The sequence below is a fragment of the Paralichthys olivaceus genome, chromosome 5, assembly GCF_024713975.1.
Source record: "Paralichthys olivaceus isolate ysfri-2021 chromosome 5, ASM2471397v2, whole genome shotgun sequence".
In the NCBI taxonomy this organism is placed as follows: Eukaryota; Metazoa; Chordata; class Actinopteri; order Pleuronectiformes; family Paralichthyidae; genus Paralichthys; species Paralichthys olivaceus.
The window spans coordinates 15,291,842-15,309,482 of NC_091097.1; the positions used below are offsets into that span (position 1 = coordinate 15,291,842).

Genomic DNA, 17,641 nt, shown 5'->3' on the forward strand with positions numbered 1-17,641 from the left:
CGTCTTTTTTAAAACTTTAAACCTTTATTTTTAAAAATAATGACCTGAAAGTTATTGTCGGCACAAACATGATCCCTTTTTAAGAGCTGAACTCTGAATAAGCAGAGCAGTGGCCTATACTCAAGAGAATACACCACAACACATGAATATTCAATGTTTGTGTCTTCTTCTTTGCCACCACACAAGCCCAGAGCGTGTTTTGCTGGATACGCTTCCCCCAGTTTAATGAGTGAATGTCAGGAAAAGTCAGTGTCAGCGATGGAAAAGTTGTGGTAATGTTCAGAACAAGCATACATAAACCCTAAAAGACCCCAGAATAAAATATTAAATACATTTAAAAAAGGAAAATCCAAAGCTTGTACAACACAAAGTGCAATGACAGCACAAAAACAGGTAAGATGAGGTCACGCTTCTTCCGTTCTTACATGTAAACACGATAAACCACAACCAAACATCGACCCAGTTACATCTCAGTGCAAAGAGCAAGGCATACAGGAAGTGCGTCTGCGATGTGCGTGATTCTGCCCTAGTTACATTTTCAACTTATTATCTTTCCTCGAGGTCTTTGGTGAGGTCGTCTGTTCTCCGTCTCTGCCTGAGGTCCTGCATGACATTGAGGAACATTTCATACCAGAAAAAGGTGAAGCCTGTGGACAGCGCTGCCTTCACGAGGCTGGGTGAGAGGCCTTTAAAGAAGCCTCGCACGCCCTCCTCTTTGGCTATTTGGACCATGCAGTCCACCAGGCCTCTGTAACTCCGCACCTGCATGTGAGACACAGGAGGCAATGATCAGAATGTGAAGTTCAGAAACAGGCAGCTTGCTGTAGAAGAGCTCACCTGTCCAAAGTGAACCCTGGCTGCTTCGAAGCCCCCCACCTGCAGCCTCTTCTTGAAGAGGTCAAACGGGTAAGTGATTGCTTTGCTGATCATTCCGGCTCCACTGCCAGAGACCAGGCTCCTCAGGCTCCCTGGAAAGGACGTGAAAAAGTCAGACGCTGCATGCCTGCGCTCTAATGTGCAGGACGTAGAAGTTTGAGCTCCACTGACCTCCCGAGTTTCCAGATTTGGGCGGCGGAGCCAAGAGATTTTTAAAGACGTTGTAGAAGAAGAACTGCAGCCCAGCGTAAGGAAACACAGCCATGAGTGTTGGAGACAGGCCGCGGTAAAAAGTCAGATATCCCTCTGAGCGGCACATTGTAGACACGGCTTGTCGCATGTTCCTGTAAACCTGAGAGACAATCCAACTATGAAAGCAGTAAAAAACGATAATTAACTGAAATAATTAAAAATATAATAATAATTTAACATCATAGCTGTGTAACTTTGCCCCCTGACAAAGCGAGGTAAAGCAACATCATACACTTGTTGGAAGTAGTTGACCAATCACAACACATCTGGCCAATCAGGAGGGGGGGCTTAAAGAGACAGGAGCTAAAACCAAGTGTTTCAGACAGAGGCTGAAAAGAGGAGCTGCAGCACTGTGATGTGAAACTGATGTGTTTTCTGAACATTAGAGTGAACTCAAGTAATAACCTAAATTAAAACTATAAACCTGAACATGAATGTTATACGTCTCCTCTAAGACAAACTTTACTGCATTTCAGTTCAGGCAGTTTTCCCCCAAACACATTCACACTGCCTTTCATTGAAACGAACAGAGGGTCTATTGTGTTCATTTTAAAATAGAATCTCATCGAAATAATAAATAAAAGCTATGACTTCGAGTTGCCCTTATAAAATCTACCATGATAGATACTCCCTGATAGCTACACTAGATGCGTGTCCCACCTTGGGTTCTCCCTGAGCTGCAAAGCGTGTCCGCAGTATGTCCAGAGGTTGGCAGACCACTGTGGCAGAGCAGGCAGCCAGGCCGCCACACACAAAGTGAACTCCTGCTGTTTGGCTGTCATACGGCGTTGACTTGTGGACCGCCTCAGTCAGGAGCTCAAAGCTGGCAAACTGCAAAGCACGCAGACACAAATGCATAAATGTGATGCGGTTATGAGGATCATTTTGTGTGAGCGTGCAGTCGACAGGATCCACCTGCACAGCCCCGAAGCAGATGGAGAGGAGCTGCGCCGGGATGTGGCCCTTCCAGAAGGCAGAGAGACCCTCCTCCGAGTGAATGCAGCGAGACGCCTGAAACAATCCCCTGTACTTCCCCTCCGGCCTCTGTGAAGACACGCGCTCAATCTGCAGCTGGTGGAAGAGAGGAACACTGATAAACACACAGGATCGTCAACACAACATTAGACCTTTCTGACAATTACTACTAAACTAAGGTTTTAATGCAAAGCCGATCTGTCAAATAAATGCACCATTAGCAACATATGTGAGTTTTGTGCTGCACTTTACCTGTACGTGTGTGGTTTAGAAGTTTAGAGCCCAACCACCACTTAGTACAATTTAAGAGATCTGTTTCATCATCTACCGTAATCTATTAATATGAAATATCATTATCACAGAGATCTGGTCACAGGGAACGATGCACTGCATTTTGCTCTGATTTAAACAACCCTCTCGTCCTACAGCACTGAACTAACCACAGAGAGCACTCAGCTACATCCATTACCTGAAACCTGATTTTAATGACGTCTAACGGGCTGATGAGGGCTCGAGTTACCATCCCAGCAGCTGACCCGGCCAGAGCTGCCTCCTCTGGGGGGAGAGCTGCTCCCGGAGCCCCGGGGTCGAAGCCCACCATGTCTCCACAACCTCAGACACTCGTCAACACTGCAAACAGAAATCATTCACCATTTGTGTTGTGATATTAGGTCAATTAACCGTCAGATTGTGTTTAATGGTAAAAGCCTGAAATATTGACCCAAGGGATCATTTCATTTGTATTTATTCAGATTATTTCTCTAGTATTCAAAGTGTTTTAGGTAAAAGTAGCAACACCACAGTAGGACTATTGATTTACTCAATTACAAGTGAAAGGCCTGCATTTAAAATTGTACTTGATTAAAAGTACTGGAAACAAAATGTACTAGTTGAGCAGAATGTTCCCTTACAGATTACTATATTATGATATATACAATAAACAACTTAATATGCCTGTAAAATACCTCAGGTTATACAGCAGGCCCATTTTGCATTCCATGATTTTCATAATTTTAGTTTTTCTTATTGTTGGTCTTAAATTATGTTTGTTTGTGTTCTTATTCCTGAATCAACTCTTTCATGACTGTGTTTTAATTTAAGTTGTGTTTTTTTTATGTTTTCACTTGTGTGTCTTTGTGTCACATTGTTTGAATATAAGATTAAATTAAGATTTACGAATAAGGAAAGCAAAGAGCTGTTAGGTGAATGCTCTTTGTGTAACAAGTAGAACTGAAATGCATGAAGGAGAAACAAGCAACTTGAGTTGATGTATTTATGTATGTACTTTAATTGTGACACATCATTCTTGATACAGTATTTGATCCTAACACTGTGAGCCCATCAGTATCTGCACACTGCACACTGTGACACGATGTCACTGAACAGAAACATGCAGGAGATGCAGCAGCTGCAGCGACTAGAGGACATGCACTGAGACCTTGACACAACCACCACAGGAAACAACAGCGCCGCGGGCGATCGAGTGGTTTTTACCTTGCAGCAGAAGTCTGTCATGAAAACAACTCACAGACTGGATGTATAAAAACCTATAAGAGCAGATCTGGACCCGGAAACATCAAATCCAACACATCAAGATGAAAATAACCGCCCATCGCACGCCATGGACCGTGCGTATTACTTCCGGGTCAGGTTTTTCCTGTCAAAGAACAAATATCTCGGCAAGATCACTCACTGCTCCGCCACTGACCGCTCGTTTGTCTCCTTTGCATCGCCTGTATATTTATTTGTATCACATCTAAAGTTTAAAACATGAAATCTTCCGTGTGACATTGTATAAACTGCTAAAGTACATCAGGAAGTTTTCCTTTTAATTCTAACCTGAGTGTGGTGGTGACAAGAGCTCGGGACAAGACATTTTAAAAGAGTTTTATTTTTAGCATTTTTAGCTGTTAATTCGAATTTGAAGCGTTGTGACGGAAATAATAATAATAATAATAATAATAATAATAATAATTGTGAAATGTGTTTATGTATCTATCATTTGATATTCATTCATTTAATTCTCTAAACACTCTATTTCCAACGCAGCTTTCGGCCCCGACCGCAGATGTTCATCTTGACCTCCACACGTCATCTTTGAGGGGCTGTGACGGGTCGTGTCCACAGAGATCAGACCAGATCAGTCAATGGGAAGAAGAATCGGTGTCGATCAGGTCAAACAATCACAATTTATCATCCTGTTGAAAACCAGAGATTTGATTTGTGTTTTGTTTCCACACAACCTGCAGCTCCTCGTCTTTCTTCCTCTGTTTTAGACGCGCGGCTGTAGCCTACATGTGGATTTGCTGAAGCTAACTCCTAATAACATTAGTTAGTTTAGCTATTAGCTCCCGCGAAGCTCTCACGCGACCGAATAAGTTGTGTGTGTGTTTACGAGGCAGCTACTGTGTTATATTTGCTCTTAGCTACAGTGGCGATAAAGCAAGTAAAGTTGATGCTAAGCTAATGTTGATGCTACACGCAGTTAGCCTAAGTTAAGTAAGTCAGAGTCATACTTTGTGATGTGGGTGGGATGTGTTGATCTGATCTTGTTGTGTGGCCTGGGTCTGCTCGTGTAATCCTCTCTATCCCTCAGTGAATGGGCTGTGTGGAGCAGCCAGTGTGATGACAGCACAGGATTGTGTGGTTATTGTTGTGCTCTGCTCTGTAATGACTTTTGTATCCAGGCTTGGATCCGTCAAATTCTCCACTCTTCCTAAACTGCTGTTAAATTCTGCTGTCTGTTCTCAGGTGAGATTCAGCGTCTACGATGGAAAACTCCACTGACGACTACAGGATCCAGTCATTTGACCTGGACACTCAGATATTGCTGAAGACAGCCCTGAAAGGTCAGCATGCCACTGAGCTACTGTCTGCATCCGATGTGCGGAGACGAGGAACGTCCCGAACGATCCTTTTTGCTTTTGTTTCTGTCAGATCCGAGTGCAGTGAACCTGGAGAAAGTTTCCGACATCATCATGGACCAGTCTCTGAAGGACCAGGTGTTCAGTAGAGAGGCCGGACGCATCTGCTACACCATCGTGCAGGTCCATACCAACGACTCCATGAAGGCTTATTGTCCACATTAGGTGTTTTATGGCAGTGCACTGGCTAAGACACTTAGCACCATTGATGGTGAAGGATTTAAGAAACTAGAACAAGACTTAAAGATCTGATTGAGTCTCTTACCAAATTCTTAATCCTCTTACCTAATCAATGCCTCACGGGTAGTGTACACAAAGGCAACGGGAGGCTCCAAAGCCAGCTTACCTACATCACTGCGTTCCTTCCTTTTTGTCCATACTTCACCCTCTGTCATCTCTCTCTCTCTCTCTCTCTCTCATCCTCTATCACATCGCACAGGCGGAGGCCAAGCAAAACAACGGAAACGTGTTCAGGAGAAACTTGCTGAACCGACTCCAGCAGGAGTTCAAGGCCCGAGAGGAGACCAGGGGGCGCGCGTTGCAGGAGTGGGTGTGCTACGTCACGTTCATCTGTAACGTCTTCGATTACCTCAAAGTAAGAGCCTTGGCGGGCGACGCTGATTTCATCATGTGTCTTGTTGTGATGTCTTTGATTACATATTGTGTAGCTGACTTAATGTGGTTGTTGAGTGAGAGTTGTGCCCATTTTTAACATAATTCAGAGTCAGTTAAAAATGCTGTAAACACTCACTAAGTGTGTGTGTTGACATTTAGGTGAACAACATGCCGATGGTGGCCCTGGTCCATCCTGTGTATGACTGTCTGATGAGGCTTTCCCAACCTGACGCTCTAATGAATGAGGAAGAGGTGAAGAAGAGAACGTGCTTATTTCTCTTTTGTTATTTATAGTAAAAGACCAGGCATATATTCTGTTGTTATAGTTTTTTCTAATAAACCTTTGTCACATCATGGTAAAAGTCTAATTTCAACAGAGAGTACATTTAAAGAAAGAGCTAGTGTGTATCTGAGGTGTCTCCTCTCCCTCCCCCCTGCAGGTGGACTGCCTGGTGCTGCAGCTGCATCGCATCGGAGAACAGCTGGAGAAGGTGAACAGCCAGCGCATGGACGAGCTTTTCTTCCTGCTGCGGGACGGCTTCCTGCTCCAGGAGGGCCTCACCTCCATGACTCGTCTACTACTGCTGGAGATCCTGGAGTTCAGGGCCGGAGGGTGGTTGCTCAGCAGCACTGCCCACAAGTATTACTACAGTGAAATCGCAGACTAGGAACGTTTCAAGTTTGCGGGGTCTCCAAGCAGCTTTTTTGCAGCTGCGTTAGAAAACCTTCAGGCACCTTGGATACCTCCTTGTTCACCACAGAGCGCAAAACCAGCAATTTCATGACCAACGGCGACATCTTCCAAGTATCCAATGGAGGGCTTGTAGAGGTGGCGGCTCATTAAGTGTAAAAAGACTTTTTGCTGGATTGTTCCCTGCGTTTGATAATATTACTGAGACGTGCCGTGGATGTGGAACGTGCAATAGTTCAAAGGGAGCTGAAATTCAGTTAACGAGGTTAAGCCACATTCGGGTACACTTTGTTTGAAAGACATTTGTTTTAAAGTTTGAAGAATTTTTTTATATTGTTAATTTTATTTTTCTGGCATTCCTGTTTTGAGAAAACATTTCAACTTATTTTTTACCAAATTTGAAGAACATTCCAGTCAGTGACAAGCTGATATGGTGTTTGCTTTAAATTCTATTGTTGTGTGACCAATGTTTTAATCAGTGGAAAAGATGTATTTTAATTATTTAGTTAAATATTTTATAGTGCAGAGTTAAATTTGACAAGAGGGTTGATTTGCAGTTTAGTGGGAGTTTAGGTCAAACTTGTCCTGTAGGATTTCTGTTACAGTTTCTCTGCCACTCGGTGAAGTTCAGATGAAACGTGTCTTAATTCAGGGATTTTCTTTTCTTATTTTTCTTACAACTCAACTTATAAATAGGATAATGGTTCCATTTCATATTTAAAAACAGATTGAAAAAAAGTTTGACATTTAATTGACTTCTGGGTTCATAAGTTTGTTTTGTTTAACAAGTCGTGCCAATGCAACAAACACAATATCTGACATGGAACCGAAGCACTAATTTTTTTAGTCACGGTGCTAGTGGAGTAGCTATTTTCCTCCCTTCATGTATACACAGGTATACGATATATTGCATTTGAATTCAGGTTCCACCAGCACTGATGACGCTACGTAGCTGAACTCCAGTTTTATGTTGGAGTCTGCTGTTACCTTGGTTTTTTGTTCTTAGTGACGGCGCCAATATCCTCAACCAAAGCTTTGCCTTGGAATCAGACAGACACAAGCATACGACTCATGTCACGTGGTTCAAATATTACACCAGTTATTTTTGAAAACCTGTCTGTGTAAAATTTAAGTACAAACAGCTTTACATAAAATTTACTTTGACAGTAGTCGGACAAATCAAACAAACTTGAATTCCCAGAAAGAATCCTCATTGTAAAAAAGAAAAGAAAATGAGTGAATCATTAACTTTAAGTCCAAGCATTGTCAGGATTTAGGAAGTTTTGTAGCATATCACCCAGAATCGTTTCTCTCTAGTAAAGTTTGATGATTTAGACATAAACTTTGGTATTTGTCACTACAATCAGGCCGAATGTCTCGAAAGACTTAATGAAATTAGAAAATGCCAAGTTGACATGCTGTAGACAATTAAAGTCCCTGACTGGCAGGGCACAGACCTGACTGCAATATACTGTATGTTTCTATATTTTATTACAGCGTTGCAGCATTTTTACATCACTTTATGGTTGAGTTGTACATTAAATGCAACGTTATTTGTTCTAATAAATCTCTGTTAGTTTTTCCTCAATTCAGTTCCATGTTTTCACTTTCAATTTATAATGCAACTGAGAACACCCATTTATTAACATGATACAATTTCTCAATGCAGAATTGGACAGTTTTAGTCAGTTTGTGTATATTTCACTTCCTCAACAGCACTTTGTACAGAGTGGCCCTTCCACAAAAGGACTATCATGTTGGTTACTATTTACAGGGGCGCTTTGAGTGACACAATGTGTCTCCGAATATTCCGTGACCAGCACAACGTCTGCTCGGTCCCATTCCTCAGTCCGTAGAAATCTCTTTCTACCACCAGCGGTAGTGGGCGTATGCTCTGTTGGCTTCGGCCATTTTGTGCATCTCATGTTTCTTCTTGATGACGTTGCCCTCCTTGATGTAGGCTGCCATCAGTTCCTGGGAAAGTTTTTCATACATGTGCGTGCGCCGGTGTTTGTTGTCCCGACACTCAGTGATCATCCATTTCATAGCGAGGAAGCGTTGTCGGTTGTCGGTGAGAGGGACGGGCACCTGGGGAGGAGAAAACAGTCAGACTTCTTTATGGCCCTGTTCAGACCATATTAACATCCGTCCAGAGAAATCCAATCACAACACATTAAAATACGTCCTGAATGTGTCTCCAGTGACCACTTGTGATCGATCTGAATCTGAACAGGTTCTATGGTTTCTGTTGCCACAGGATCAAATCAAACCTCAGTGACCTAACACTGACCTGATAGTACTTTCCACCTTTCTGTACACTGGCCAGCCCAACCACAGGCTTACAGTTCTCCAGAGCCTGGTGAAAGATGGTGTAGGGGTTACACTCTATCTCCTCCTTCTTCCCCTCTGGAGCTTTGTGGTATTTCTCCACCTGTTTCCTCTTGATGCTCTCTAGAGTCTGAGAAAAGACAAATGACAGCATATTATTAGGCAAAAGCAAATCCTCGAGCTTTTAGAAATTGAAATTTGTTTCGAAAGTGTTTTATTACTTGTGACACGATGTCTCTGGCCAGAACCTTGTTTCCATGTTTCATCATCATGTTGATGAATTTACTGAAAAGTAAAAGACAAAAAAAACGATCAGCCTTGACTGAACTGGAGTCAGGAGTGTTGCCCTCCTGCAGTGACCTGAGGCGGTTTGGTTGTTTCACCTGATGACCGGGTCGTTGAACACAGAGCTGGTGATCCCGTTAGTCGCTGCCTTGATGGGTCTGATGGCTTTGAGCTGCCGCTGCTCCTTCTCCTCGGGGGTCAGCTCTGCCTCTGGTATGCTGTACACCTCCTTCCTGACCTCTGGCTCCAGGTAGTAAGGGTTGTACCTGCTCCATCTCACCAGGAACACTCTGCGGACAAGGAACACCACATGAACACATGGTTTCTTCTTCTTCCTCTTTGATCACTGCTTTCCATATGTATTATATATATATATATATGTCTTAATATATACACTATATGTAAATGTTATGTATACAGATGAATGTATTTGATTGTATTTATATACCGCAAACATTGTGATGTCCTAGCCAAACTTCCCACTAGGATAATATCTTCATTTTGTTTTAAACGTGTTACTCATTTACCTCATCAACGAAATAAAAATATGCTGCTCTGTTCTGTTGACGTGGAGGGAATATTTCATAATACAGTTAATTACTATTTAAATAGATCGACTCTCGTGAAATTATTGGATCAGTGCTGTAAATAATAATGATAAAACCTCATGAAACAACATTAACCTGAAAGGGAAGTAACAACTTCAATAGTATAATAATTTTAAACCCACAGAATATGGATTGTTTGCTCTTTAAAGTAATATTTGCCAACCTTGGTATCCAGGGTTTTAACAGTCCTGACACGGAGGCAGCCATCTTTCCAATGTGAGTATCAGGTAGGACCCCTACTTAGTATGTCCTGCAGGGGGCCTGAAGGAAAAGTAATATAAAAATGAAATTGAAAAAAAGCACTGCCTCATTCGGCATTTAGTTTTACTTGAGTGGTATGTGTGTGTTGTATTTTAAACTGTATTATTATTCTGTTTATAATTCCGAGCATCAATTTGGGAGTCTGGCGCAAACGCCGGTGACATCACGCGGTGTTATGAAGTGCTATGGCGTACCAGGAAGAAGAGTCGCTTGAATCCTGGCTCAGTGAGTGATTCATTTCTTTTTATCAATTAAATAACGTGTGGAATTAACGGGAGGAGGTCGGTGCGGGTGTCAGAGCAGCGGGAGGGGGAGAGGAGGCGATGTCAGCGGGGATGGAGGCTTCGGGTCCCGGTGTTAGTCAGCGGCGACGAGCTGGAGGAGGATGGGTGGAGTGATTTAATACAACACACACAGAGAGACTAACACACACACACACACATAGACTAACACACACACAGAGAGACTAACAGATACACACAAACACACACACACAGAAAGACTAACAGACACACACAGAGACTAACAGATACACACACACACACAGACTAACAGATACACACACAAACACACACAGAGACTAACAGACACACACAGACTAACAGATACACACACACACACACACACAGAGACTAACAGATACACACACACACACACAGAGACTAACAGACACACACAGACTTACAGATATACACACACACACACACACACACACACATGGACGAACAGACAAGACACACACATATGGACTAACAGACACACAAACATAGACTAACAAACACACACACATAGACTAACAAACACACACACATAGACTAACAGACACACAGAGAGACAACACCCACACCACAGCTCCATCCTCTATGAAACACATTGAGTGGGTGTATGTGTGTGTCTGTGAGTGTGAGTGAGAGAGAGATGAATGAGCTGCACTGATAACACAACACAACACTACAGCAGTGTCCACTAAGGAGGAAGGGTGGTAACAATCACTGCAGGGTCATGTTCATCACCTGACTCACAGTGATGCATATCCATGTTTATGATCCACATTCAGTGGTGAAGTGACTAAGAACATTTACTCAGACACTGATTGTATCTTATCCATTTTTTTACTTAACAACATTTATTTTTACATTTACTTCATTTATCTGAATAAGAAACAAAAAAAAGATGAAAACCTCCTTTGCAATAATGAACTGTGTTTATGCAGCTTATTTCAAAACACAGTTACAACTTTCTTTACATGTTGACAGGATAATAACATTTCAGGGCCAAGGGAATTTAGATGAGGGAAGTGGTCGGGAGTTGAGCCGGGGAAATAAAAACCCATGCAAACAAATAGAGCTGATGATTACTTTGAAAAATGCCTGGTGTAATTTCCCACAGACCAAGGTGACGTCTTCAGACATCATGTTTTGTCCAACTAATAGTCCAAAACGTGAAGCTATTCAGTTAACTTTCATAGTTGATTCCTTAAATCCTCATAAATTATAAAGCTAGAAACACCATGTTTCTATAAAAAACAATTAGTTCAATTAATCAACTCAGCATTGCAGCTCTACAACAGACACTGCAAAATTAGCATTTCTACAAATGTTGATGCACTGCCAATCTAACCGTAACTGTCCCCTACTTGATGTGATGTGCATTCAAATGTCACCGCTCACAGTATGATATAGTTATCATCAGTACATCAGTTTTAATAAGTATAAATAAAAGTATAAATGTCTTTCTGCAACAGATAAAGCCACCCATCCATCAAACAGACAGGAGGACTGGGAGTATATCATTGGCTTCTGTGACCAGATCAATAAGGAATTGGAGGGGTATGTCTGTGAAATACACTTTTTTTTAAAAACTTCATTCAGCCCAGGAAAAGTGTTTCACCTGGAGTCTCTTCTTGCAGTCCACAGATAGCTGTAACTCTGCTCGTCCACAAAATTCACTCACCGCAAGAATGGGAAGCACTTCAGGCTCTGACAGTAAGCTGAAACTCTGCCCGCACTGTAAATGTCAACAAGCAGTTTTTCTTTTTCCCCACCACTCAATCATTCACGTTAAATGTTTTGCGTGCAGGTGTTGGAGGCGTGTATGAAGAACTGCGGGAGGAGGTTTCATAACGAAGTTGGAAAGTACAGATTTTTGAATGAGCTGATTAAAGTTGTGTCTCCGAAGGTGAGTCATCTCATGGGTTCGGACTCTATGACAGCAGGCTGATTGTACATCCTTACATCCAGCCTCTTTTCCCTAACCCCTTGTTTCCAGTACATGGGTGACAGTGCACCTGAGAAGGTGAAGCTGAAGATTGTAGAGATGCTGTACAGCTGGACTATCGCTTTTCCCAATGAGGCCAAGATCGGTGAAGCCTACCAGACGCTGAGAAGACAGGGTGTGTTGAGATGTGGATGAAACACAGCAATTTCTCTTTCCTCTCAGTTCATCAGTCAAAACAGCTGCCATAAGGAATCGTATTAATCCGGTCCGCACTCTTCCTCCACAGGCCTCGTGACACGTGATCCAGAGTTACCGCTGGACAGGACTCTGATTCCCTCTCCTCCGACACGACCCAAACACCCGGTGTTTGACAATGAGGACATGGGAAAAGTGAGGGAATACAGGAAAACAAGACCTGCTCTGTAATGGGAGCAGGTTTTGGGAAACTCCTTTCTAGATCCATGCTTTTTCTCATGTCTTAATAAAGTTAATTGCTGGAAATTAAGGCCAACATCATCATCATCGAACACACGAGAAGAAAGTGTGATCGAAAAAGTTCTTTGTCTTTCTCTCATACTTTGTTCCAGAGGACACAGTAACTGTCAATTTATAGGTGAAGGATGGATACTGCAAAACCAAACTGATCTGTGTGTGTGTTGTGTGTATGTTTGTTGTGTGTTGTGTGTATGTGTGCGTGTGTGTGCGCATGTGTGTGTAGCTGCTTGCTGAGCTTCTCCGCAGTAAAAATCCAGAAGATCTACAAGAAGCCAACAGATTAATCAAAAACATGGTGAAAGAGGTGAAACGTTTGAATATTTATCATTAATAACTCATGATTTTACAGTTTTTATTTTACCTGCTCGTTGCTATAAGGACAAGTTAAAGAACTTAGACATTGGCTGAGAGATATATATTTTTTCAACAACAGTCTTACATTGTGTCTCGTCATCTTTGTCAGGACGAGGCCCGAGTGCAGAAGCTCTCAAAGCGACTGCACATGCTGGACGAAGTGAACATCAACGTCAAGCTGCTGACTGAGATGCTGTCCCACTACAATAAAGACAGTTCCACTGACTCTGACAAGGAGATCATTAAGGTGTGTGTCTGCACACACACACACATGAGATAGTAAACTGACATCAGCTCTTCGATACCTCTTTTACACCATTCCCATCGCACATTATAGCCAGATGTGAGACAGTTTTTCGACCAGTGGAAAAGGGGCTTAAGTTAGAAGGATGAAACCGGAATAGTTCCTCACAGAGGCAAAAAAGAGGAACATTTGGTTTTAAGCTGCTTTGCACAGCTGTATTTTGCCTGTTCAGCACCTTCTGTGCTTTTCTCCTCAGGAACTCTACGAACGATGTGACAAGCTGAGGCGCGCTGCTTTCAAGATGGCCACTGAGACGGAGGACAATGACACCAATTTAGGTTGGACAGTTTGGGTATTTTCGTTTATCTGAAGAAGTCCTGTCTTTACATTTTAGTCACGTCACTGTGTGTTCTGTAACCCCTGCCTTTGACTGCTCAGGTGACATCCTGCAGGCCAGCGATGATCTCTCCAGAGTCATAAACTCCTACAAGAAGATAGTCGAGGGGCAGCCAATCAACGGAGACAGTGAGGAGCCTCGATCCACAGCTGGTCACAGTGAGGGCGGTGAGAGATAGATTATAATCGTGCACATGTTTATGCACCAGACATCCTTGCCTCTCTGTGATTCATTCAGCTAGCAGACTCAATCCTCCTTCCTCTCTCTGTCGCTTCACAGAGACCACAGATACGTTGATCGACCTTGCCGGCCTTGACACTCCGAGCCCTCCTCAACCCGCCCTCCCTCCCTCTCAGTCCTCACAACCTTTCTTCGGCAATCCCACGGCTAACCCCATACCCTTCCTCCCTCCTCCTCCCAAACGCCTTGCCGGATCCCATGGCAGTCAGAGCAGCAGCCCGAGCCACCCTCCCCTCGACACGGCCTCCACCGCTCTCTCGCTCCTCGATGATGAGCTGCTGTCCCTAGGTACTACATTGTCATTGTGACTTGAGTCTAAGGGACTGATTTTTAGGAATTACATGAAAGTTGTGTCGTCTGAAACATCTGAATTCTACTTGTCCAAGACATTATAAGAAAAAAAGTAATTCTCTTGTGATGATATGAAAACACTTCTTTCAGGACTAAATGACCCCCCTACCCCTCTGAGCAGCCAATCAAAACCCAAGTTGAACGAAGTGTCCAATCAGTGGACGTCCTTGCAGGTAAATCTAAAAAGAGTTTGTGACCCACTTTCACCAGACGACCTACAGCTAGTCATTGTGTAATTACAGAGATTCAGTCTGTTATCTCCTCGTCTCCTCTGCAGGCCCCGGCATCCAGCGTGGATTTGTTTGGCAGTGTAGCTTGTTCAGGTCCAGTGGTGCCCCCTGCTGAGCCGGCTGCCAGCGTTAACAGTCTCCAGAACCTGCAGGACCTGGCCATGATGGGCTTTTCAGATCAAAAGAGGTGCAGATCTTTGTTCTTGTTCTCTTTGTTGTTCAACTGAAATCAGCTTTTTCCAATGTAACAAGAGCAAAATGTGATTTTCAGTGTCAGTGGCCAGATGACGGCCAGAGGAAGCAGCTTTGGGGTAACGCCTGCTGCAGCACTTCCTCTTGTTGCTGGACATGGCTCTCCCTCCTCAGCCTCTCTTCTCCAGGGGACCATGCCCGGCTCTCCTGCCCTGTCCCATGCTAAGGTCCAGAGTCTGGGCTCGGCCCCGGGGAGCCCACTGTTCCGCTCTCTGTCTCCCTGTCCCCCTCCCCTCCAGGGCAGCCCGGCCAGAGCCACAGACATCTCCCTGAGCAACGTGCACATTCCTCTGGAGGCCATCAGACCAAGTAAGGACCGAGGAGGAGAGAGGGAGCGTTGAATGTTATATAGCTTGTGTGTGCCTGTTCTTGATTGGCTATCTGTCCTCAGGTAAGGTGCTCCCTGTGACGGCCTACGATAAGGATGGCGTTCGTGTGCTGATCAACTTTGCGTCCGACTGTCCCCCCGGCCGGCCTGATGTGCTTGTAATGGTGGTGTCCATGCTGAACACAGCGCCCCTGCCAGTTTACAATGTGGTACTGCAAGCTGCTGTACCCAAGGTTGAGACATTCATTCCTCTGTTCATATGTTCCTTTGTCTGCTGTGTTGTCATATTAAAGTTTAGATACATTTTTCCAGATCTGTCTTGAAACAATATTCACAGGCTGGTACGTTCACTGTGCAGAGATCTTTAATGTAGGTGGCGGAGAAAATCCACAGTCCTCTCTGTGTTAATTATTAACATGAGCCAAAATGAATTCAACTCAGGCCCAGCTGGTGTGAGCCTTCAGCGTCTAAATGAATCCAATCAAGGACGTTTCACTCTGTTTTAATAGAAACAAATAACTTATCACAACCAAACTTTCCAGCAGAATGAGCAACTCGACAGACATCAGATTATTTTAAAAGGGCTTTTGATTTTTAGTTTGGTCCATGTTAATGACCTATACCAAAGCCAACCACCATGTGGCGATCAAGATGCTTTTGCTTCCATTTTGGGGCACCGTCATGTCGTCTGTGTTTATGAACAGTTTATGATGGAAACATGAAAATAACGGATTCTTTCTTTCATCCTCCACCAGTCGATGAAGGTGAAGCTGCAGCCTCCATCAGGAACAGAACTGGCACCATTCAACCCCATCCTCCCTCCAGCCTCCATTACCCAGATCATGCTGCTGGCTAATCCAGCAAAGGTAGGTGACATTAAAACACTTCAAGCTATACACAAACCACAGAGTTTCTGAGACACAGAGCGGTCGGGCGTGGTGGCAGTCAGGCCCTGAAAGGTTGTGTCTTCACAGGAGAAAGTGCGTCTGCGCTACAAGCTGGCTTTTACACTGGGGGATCATCCGTGCAATGAGGTTGGAGAGGTGGACCAGTTCCCCACACCAGAGGCATGGGGTCATCTATAGCAGCGTGCAGGCTTGCTAATGCTCAGCAGGGACAGACTGGTTCATACTCCATGAAGGGGTGTGTGTGTATTCACAGGCATCCCAGAGAGAGAAAAAGGAGAGGAGGCTGGGGAAATTCTGCAGCGTTGTTACAGCAACAATAACTTTCAGCTTCACATTCCTCTTAGTGGTTCTTCATTTTCTGGTCGTTGTTGTTCCTGGCAGTGAGATATTAACAACAGACGCTAAACGTTTTATTCATGCAGAGCTTATGCTTTTCTGCAGATAGCTGAGAAAGTAAAGATATACGCTGGTGAGTGAGTTAGTCGTGGTGTTTAAAGGCCGATGGAACTTTTATGGATTTTACTGAATGTACTTTAAATAATTTAAGCATTAGAATTCTGCCTCAGACTGAAATGTTGCACTGCAGCGTCACAAGTGTTTTTAAAAGAAGTGAGCCTCTGCATTAACAGAGCCTAAGAGACAATGGTTGTGCTTTTATTTATTCCTCTGAACACTTAACCAGCCTTCAAATAAAAAATACTTGAATATTTCCAGAAATTTGGAGACTAGGATCTAGATTTCTGAGGATGGAGTTGCACTGGAAAATAAATGGTTTGATTGAAAAGTACTGTCACATATTCATTTCTGCAGGAAGATAGTGGAATGATATGTACTACATTATTATCTTAGCATCAGGATTTTTGACACAGGTAAATAAACTGTTGAAAAATTGTACAGGCTAATGTAGCCTTGTTCTCGATTGATGGACAAACAATGTTAAATACTGACGAGTAAATGGAAAAGTGAGGCTATATACACAGAATTTAATTCAAAAAGCCCTCAGTAGAGAGCATTCAATTCATCCAGGCTTCACCAAATTATTACATTCATAGATATCAGTTCCCTAAATATGCCTGATTTTTTTCAACAATGTCCATAAATTATTTTCTGAGAAATCAAGGAAAATGTCAAAAAATGTTGCAAACTTAAAGAAAGTGACTCCAACTTTCATGGTTATCGGTTAATTAGTTTTTGTGCAATCCTGCAAATAAACAAACCAACAACCGGACAGGGGTGAAAACATCACCCCCCCCATAGGTAATAATAGACATTCCAGGAGTTAAGTCGACTGAAATCAACACTGGTTTGATTTAATGTGATCAGTTTTTCCTTTTGAAAATAAATTAAAAGGTGATTTACTCAGTGTGTCAGCACTTCAGCCATGATTGTGTATTTAAATATGTTTACCAGTCTCAGTATTGGGAGTATTTTATTATCATATTTATTATTTTCTGTTTTAGCGTTTCAGTGCATCACTGAATCTAGAAAATGTGAAGTGGAAAACTGAGTTTGGGAGATCTGTCACCAGGCAGATCATTTAGCAGTGTGTAACAGTGGGACAGTCCTCAGCTTATCGTATGGGATGTACATTAGTATGTGTTTAATGTACATAGTATGTAATGTATGTGAAGTTAATGTATGTAAGTTATGTGAACATGTGACATGTAGTTTTTGGGAGAGTGTTTGGTCTGTACATACTGTATGATGTGCCATTTGTTCGGTGCATGAAATAAAATAAATATTTCTTTCCATGGATTTCTGATTCACAGAGGTTATTATTCATTGTGTCGTATAAATGATCACAAAATAA

The 17,641-nt window shown here is 42.9% G+C and overlaps 4 protein-coding genes across 6 annotated transcripts; 2 read left to right on the forward strand and 2 right to left on the reverse strand.

Moving 5' to 3' along the window:
• Positions 1-2: 2 nt before the first annotated feature.
• On the reverse strand, positions 3-3,760 carry slc25a19 (solute carrier family 25 member 19). Its single transcript, XM_020102822.2, has 7 exons — positions 3,598-3,760; positions 2,573-2,733; positions 2,044-2,199; positions 1,789-1,959; positions 1,048-1,228; positions 838-968; positions 3-762 (listed from the first exon to the last, which is right to left on the reverse strand). Exons 2-7 carry the CDS (start codon positions 2,702-2,704, stop codon positions 547-549), a joined length of 987 nt encoding a protein of 328 aa, XP_019958381.1. The 5' UTR covers positions 2,705-2,733; positions 3,598-3,760; the 3' UTR covers positions 3-546.
• Positions 3,761-4,137: 377 nt separating this feature from the next.
• Positions 4,138-7,921, forward strand: mif4gdb (MIF4G domain containing b). Of its 2 annotated transcripts, none has more exons than XM_020102876.2 (6): positions 4,138-4,277; positions 4,855-4,952; positions 5,041-5,150; positions 5,467-5,622; positions 5,802-5,894; positions 6,083-7,921. In XM_020102876.2, the coding sequence occupies exons 2-6, from the start codon at positions 4,874-4,876 to the stop codon at positions 6,308-6,310; spliced, it is 666 nt and encodes a 221-aa protein (XP_019958435.2). In that variant the 5' UTR covers positions 4,138-4,277; positions 4,855-4,873; the 3' UTR covers positions 6,311-7,921. The 2 variants fall into 2 exon arrangements, with proteins under 2 accessions (XP_019958435.2, XP_019958436.2); XM_020102877.2 differs by lacking the exon at positions 4,138-4,277 and adding an exon at positions 4,284-4,602.
• Positions 7,808-10,028, reverse strand: mrps7 (mitochondrial ribosomal protein S7). Its single transcript, XM_020102875.2, has 6 exons — positions 10,010-10,028; positions 9,718-9,815; positions 9,045-9,236; positions 8,883-8,946; positions 8,624-8,791; positions 7,808-8,421 (listed from the first exon to the last, which is right to left on the reverse strand). The coding sequence occupies exons 2-6, from the start codon at positions 9,759-9,761 to the stop codon at positions 8,200-8,202; spliced, it is 690 nt and encodes a 229-aa protein (XP_019958434.1). The 5' UTR covers positions 9,762-9,815; positions 10,010-10,028; the 3' UTR covers positions 7,808-8,199.
• On the forward strand, positions 9,834-17,586 carry gga3b (golgi associated, gamma adaptin ear containing, ARF binding protein 3b). Of its 2 annotated transcripts, none has more exons than XM_020102874.2 (17): positions 9,834-10,040; positions 11,560-11,644; positions 11,725-11,800; positions 11,895-11,993; positions 12,084-12,207; positions 12,319-12,422; positions 12,751-12,831; positions 12,991-13,128; positions 13,382-13,463; positions 13,564-13,689; positions 13,802-14,050; positions 14,204-14,286; positions 14,391-14,530; positions 14,615-14,904; positions 14,987-15,156; positions 15,679-15,789; positions 15,898-17,586. In XM_020102874.2, exons 1-17 carry the CDS (start codon positions 10,001-10,003, stop codon positions 16,006-16,008), a joined length of 2,109 nt encoding a protein of 702 aa, XP_019958433.2. In that variant the 5' UTR covers positions 9,834-10,000; the 3' UTR covers positions 16,009-17,586. The 2 variants fall into 2 exon arrangements, with proteins under 2 accessions (XP_019958433.2, XP_069380525.1); XM_069524424.1 differs by lacking the exon at positions 9,834-10,040 and adding an exon at positions 10,107-10,204.
• The last annotated feature ends 55 nt before the right edge of the window (positions 17,587-17,641 follow it).

Coding starts and splice junctions, on each gene's coding strand:
- slc25a19 (XM_020102822.2), bottom strand. CDS start 2,704: ATGGTGGGCTTCGACCCCGGGGCTCCGGGAGCAGCTCTCCCCCCAGAG. Junction 2,200..2,572: donor TCATTAAAATCAGGTTTCAG/GTAATGGATGTA, acceptor CTCTTCCACCAG/CTGCAGATTGAGCGCGTGTC. Junction 763..837: donor CCAGGGTTCACTTTGGACAG/GTGAGCTCTTCT, acceptor TCTCACATGCAG/GTGCGGAGTTACAGAGGCCT.
- mif4gdb (XM_020102876.2), top strand. CDS start 4,874: ATGGAAAACTCCACTGACGACTACAGGATCCAGTCATTTGACCTGGAC. Junction 5,151..5,466: donor TCTGCTACACCATCGTGCAG/GTCCATACCAAC, acceptor CACATCGCACAG/GCGGAGGCCAAGCAAAACAA. Junction 5,895..6,082: donor CTCTAATGAATGAGGAAGAG/GTGAAGAAGAGA, acceptor TCCCCCCTGCAG/GTGGACTGCCTGGTGCTGCA.
- mrps7 (XM_020102875.2), bottom strand. CDS start 9,761: ATGGCTGCCTCCGTGTCAGGACTGTTAAAACCCTGGATACCAAG. Junction 9,237..9,717: donor TTAAAACCCTGGATACCAAG/GTTGGCAAATAT, acceptor CCTTGTCCGCAG/AGTGTTCCTGGTGAGATGGA. Junction 8,792..8,882: donor CCAGAGACATCGTGTCACAA/GTAATAAAACAC, acceptor GTCTTTTCTCAG/ACTCTAGAGAGCATCAAGAG.
- gga3b (XM_020102874.2), top strand. CDS start 10,001: ATGGCGTACCAGGAAGAAGAGTCGCTTGAATCCTGGCTCA. Junction 13,129..13,381: donor CTGACAAGGAGATCATTAAG/GTGTGTGTCTGC, acceptor TTTTCTCCTCAG/GAACTCTACGAACGATGTGA. Junction 13,464..13,563: donor GGACAATGACACCAATTTAG/GTTGGACAGTTT, acceptor TTGACTGCTCAG/GTGACATCCTGCAGGCCAGC.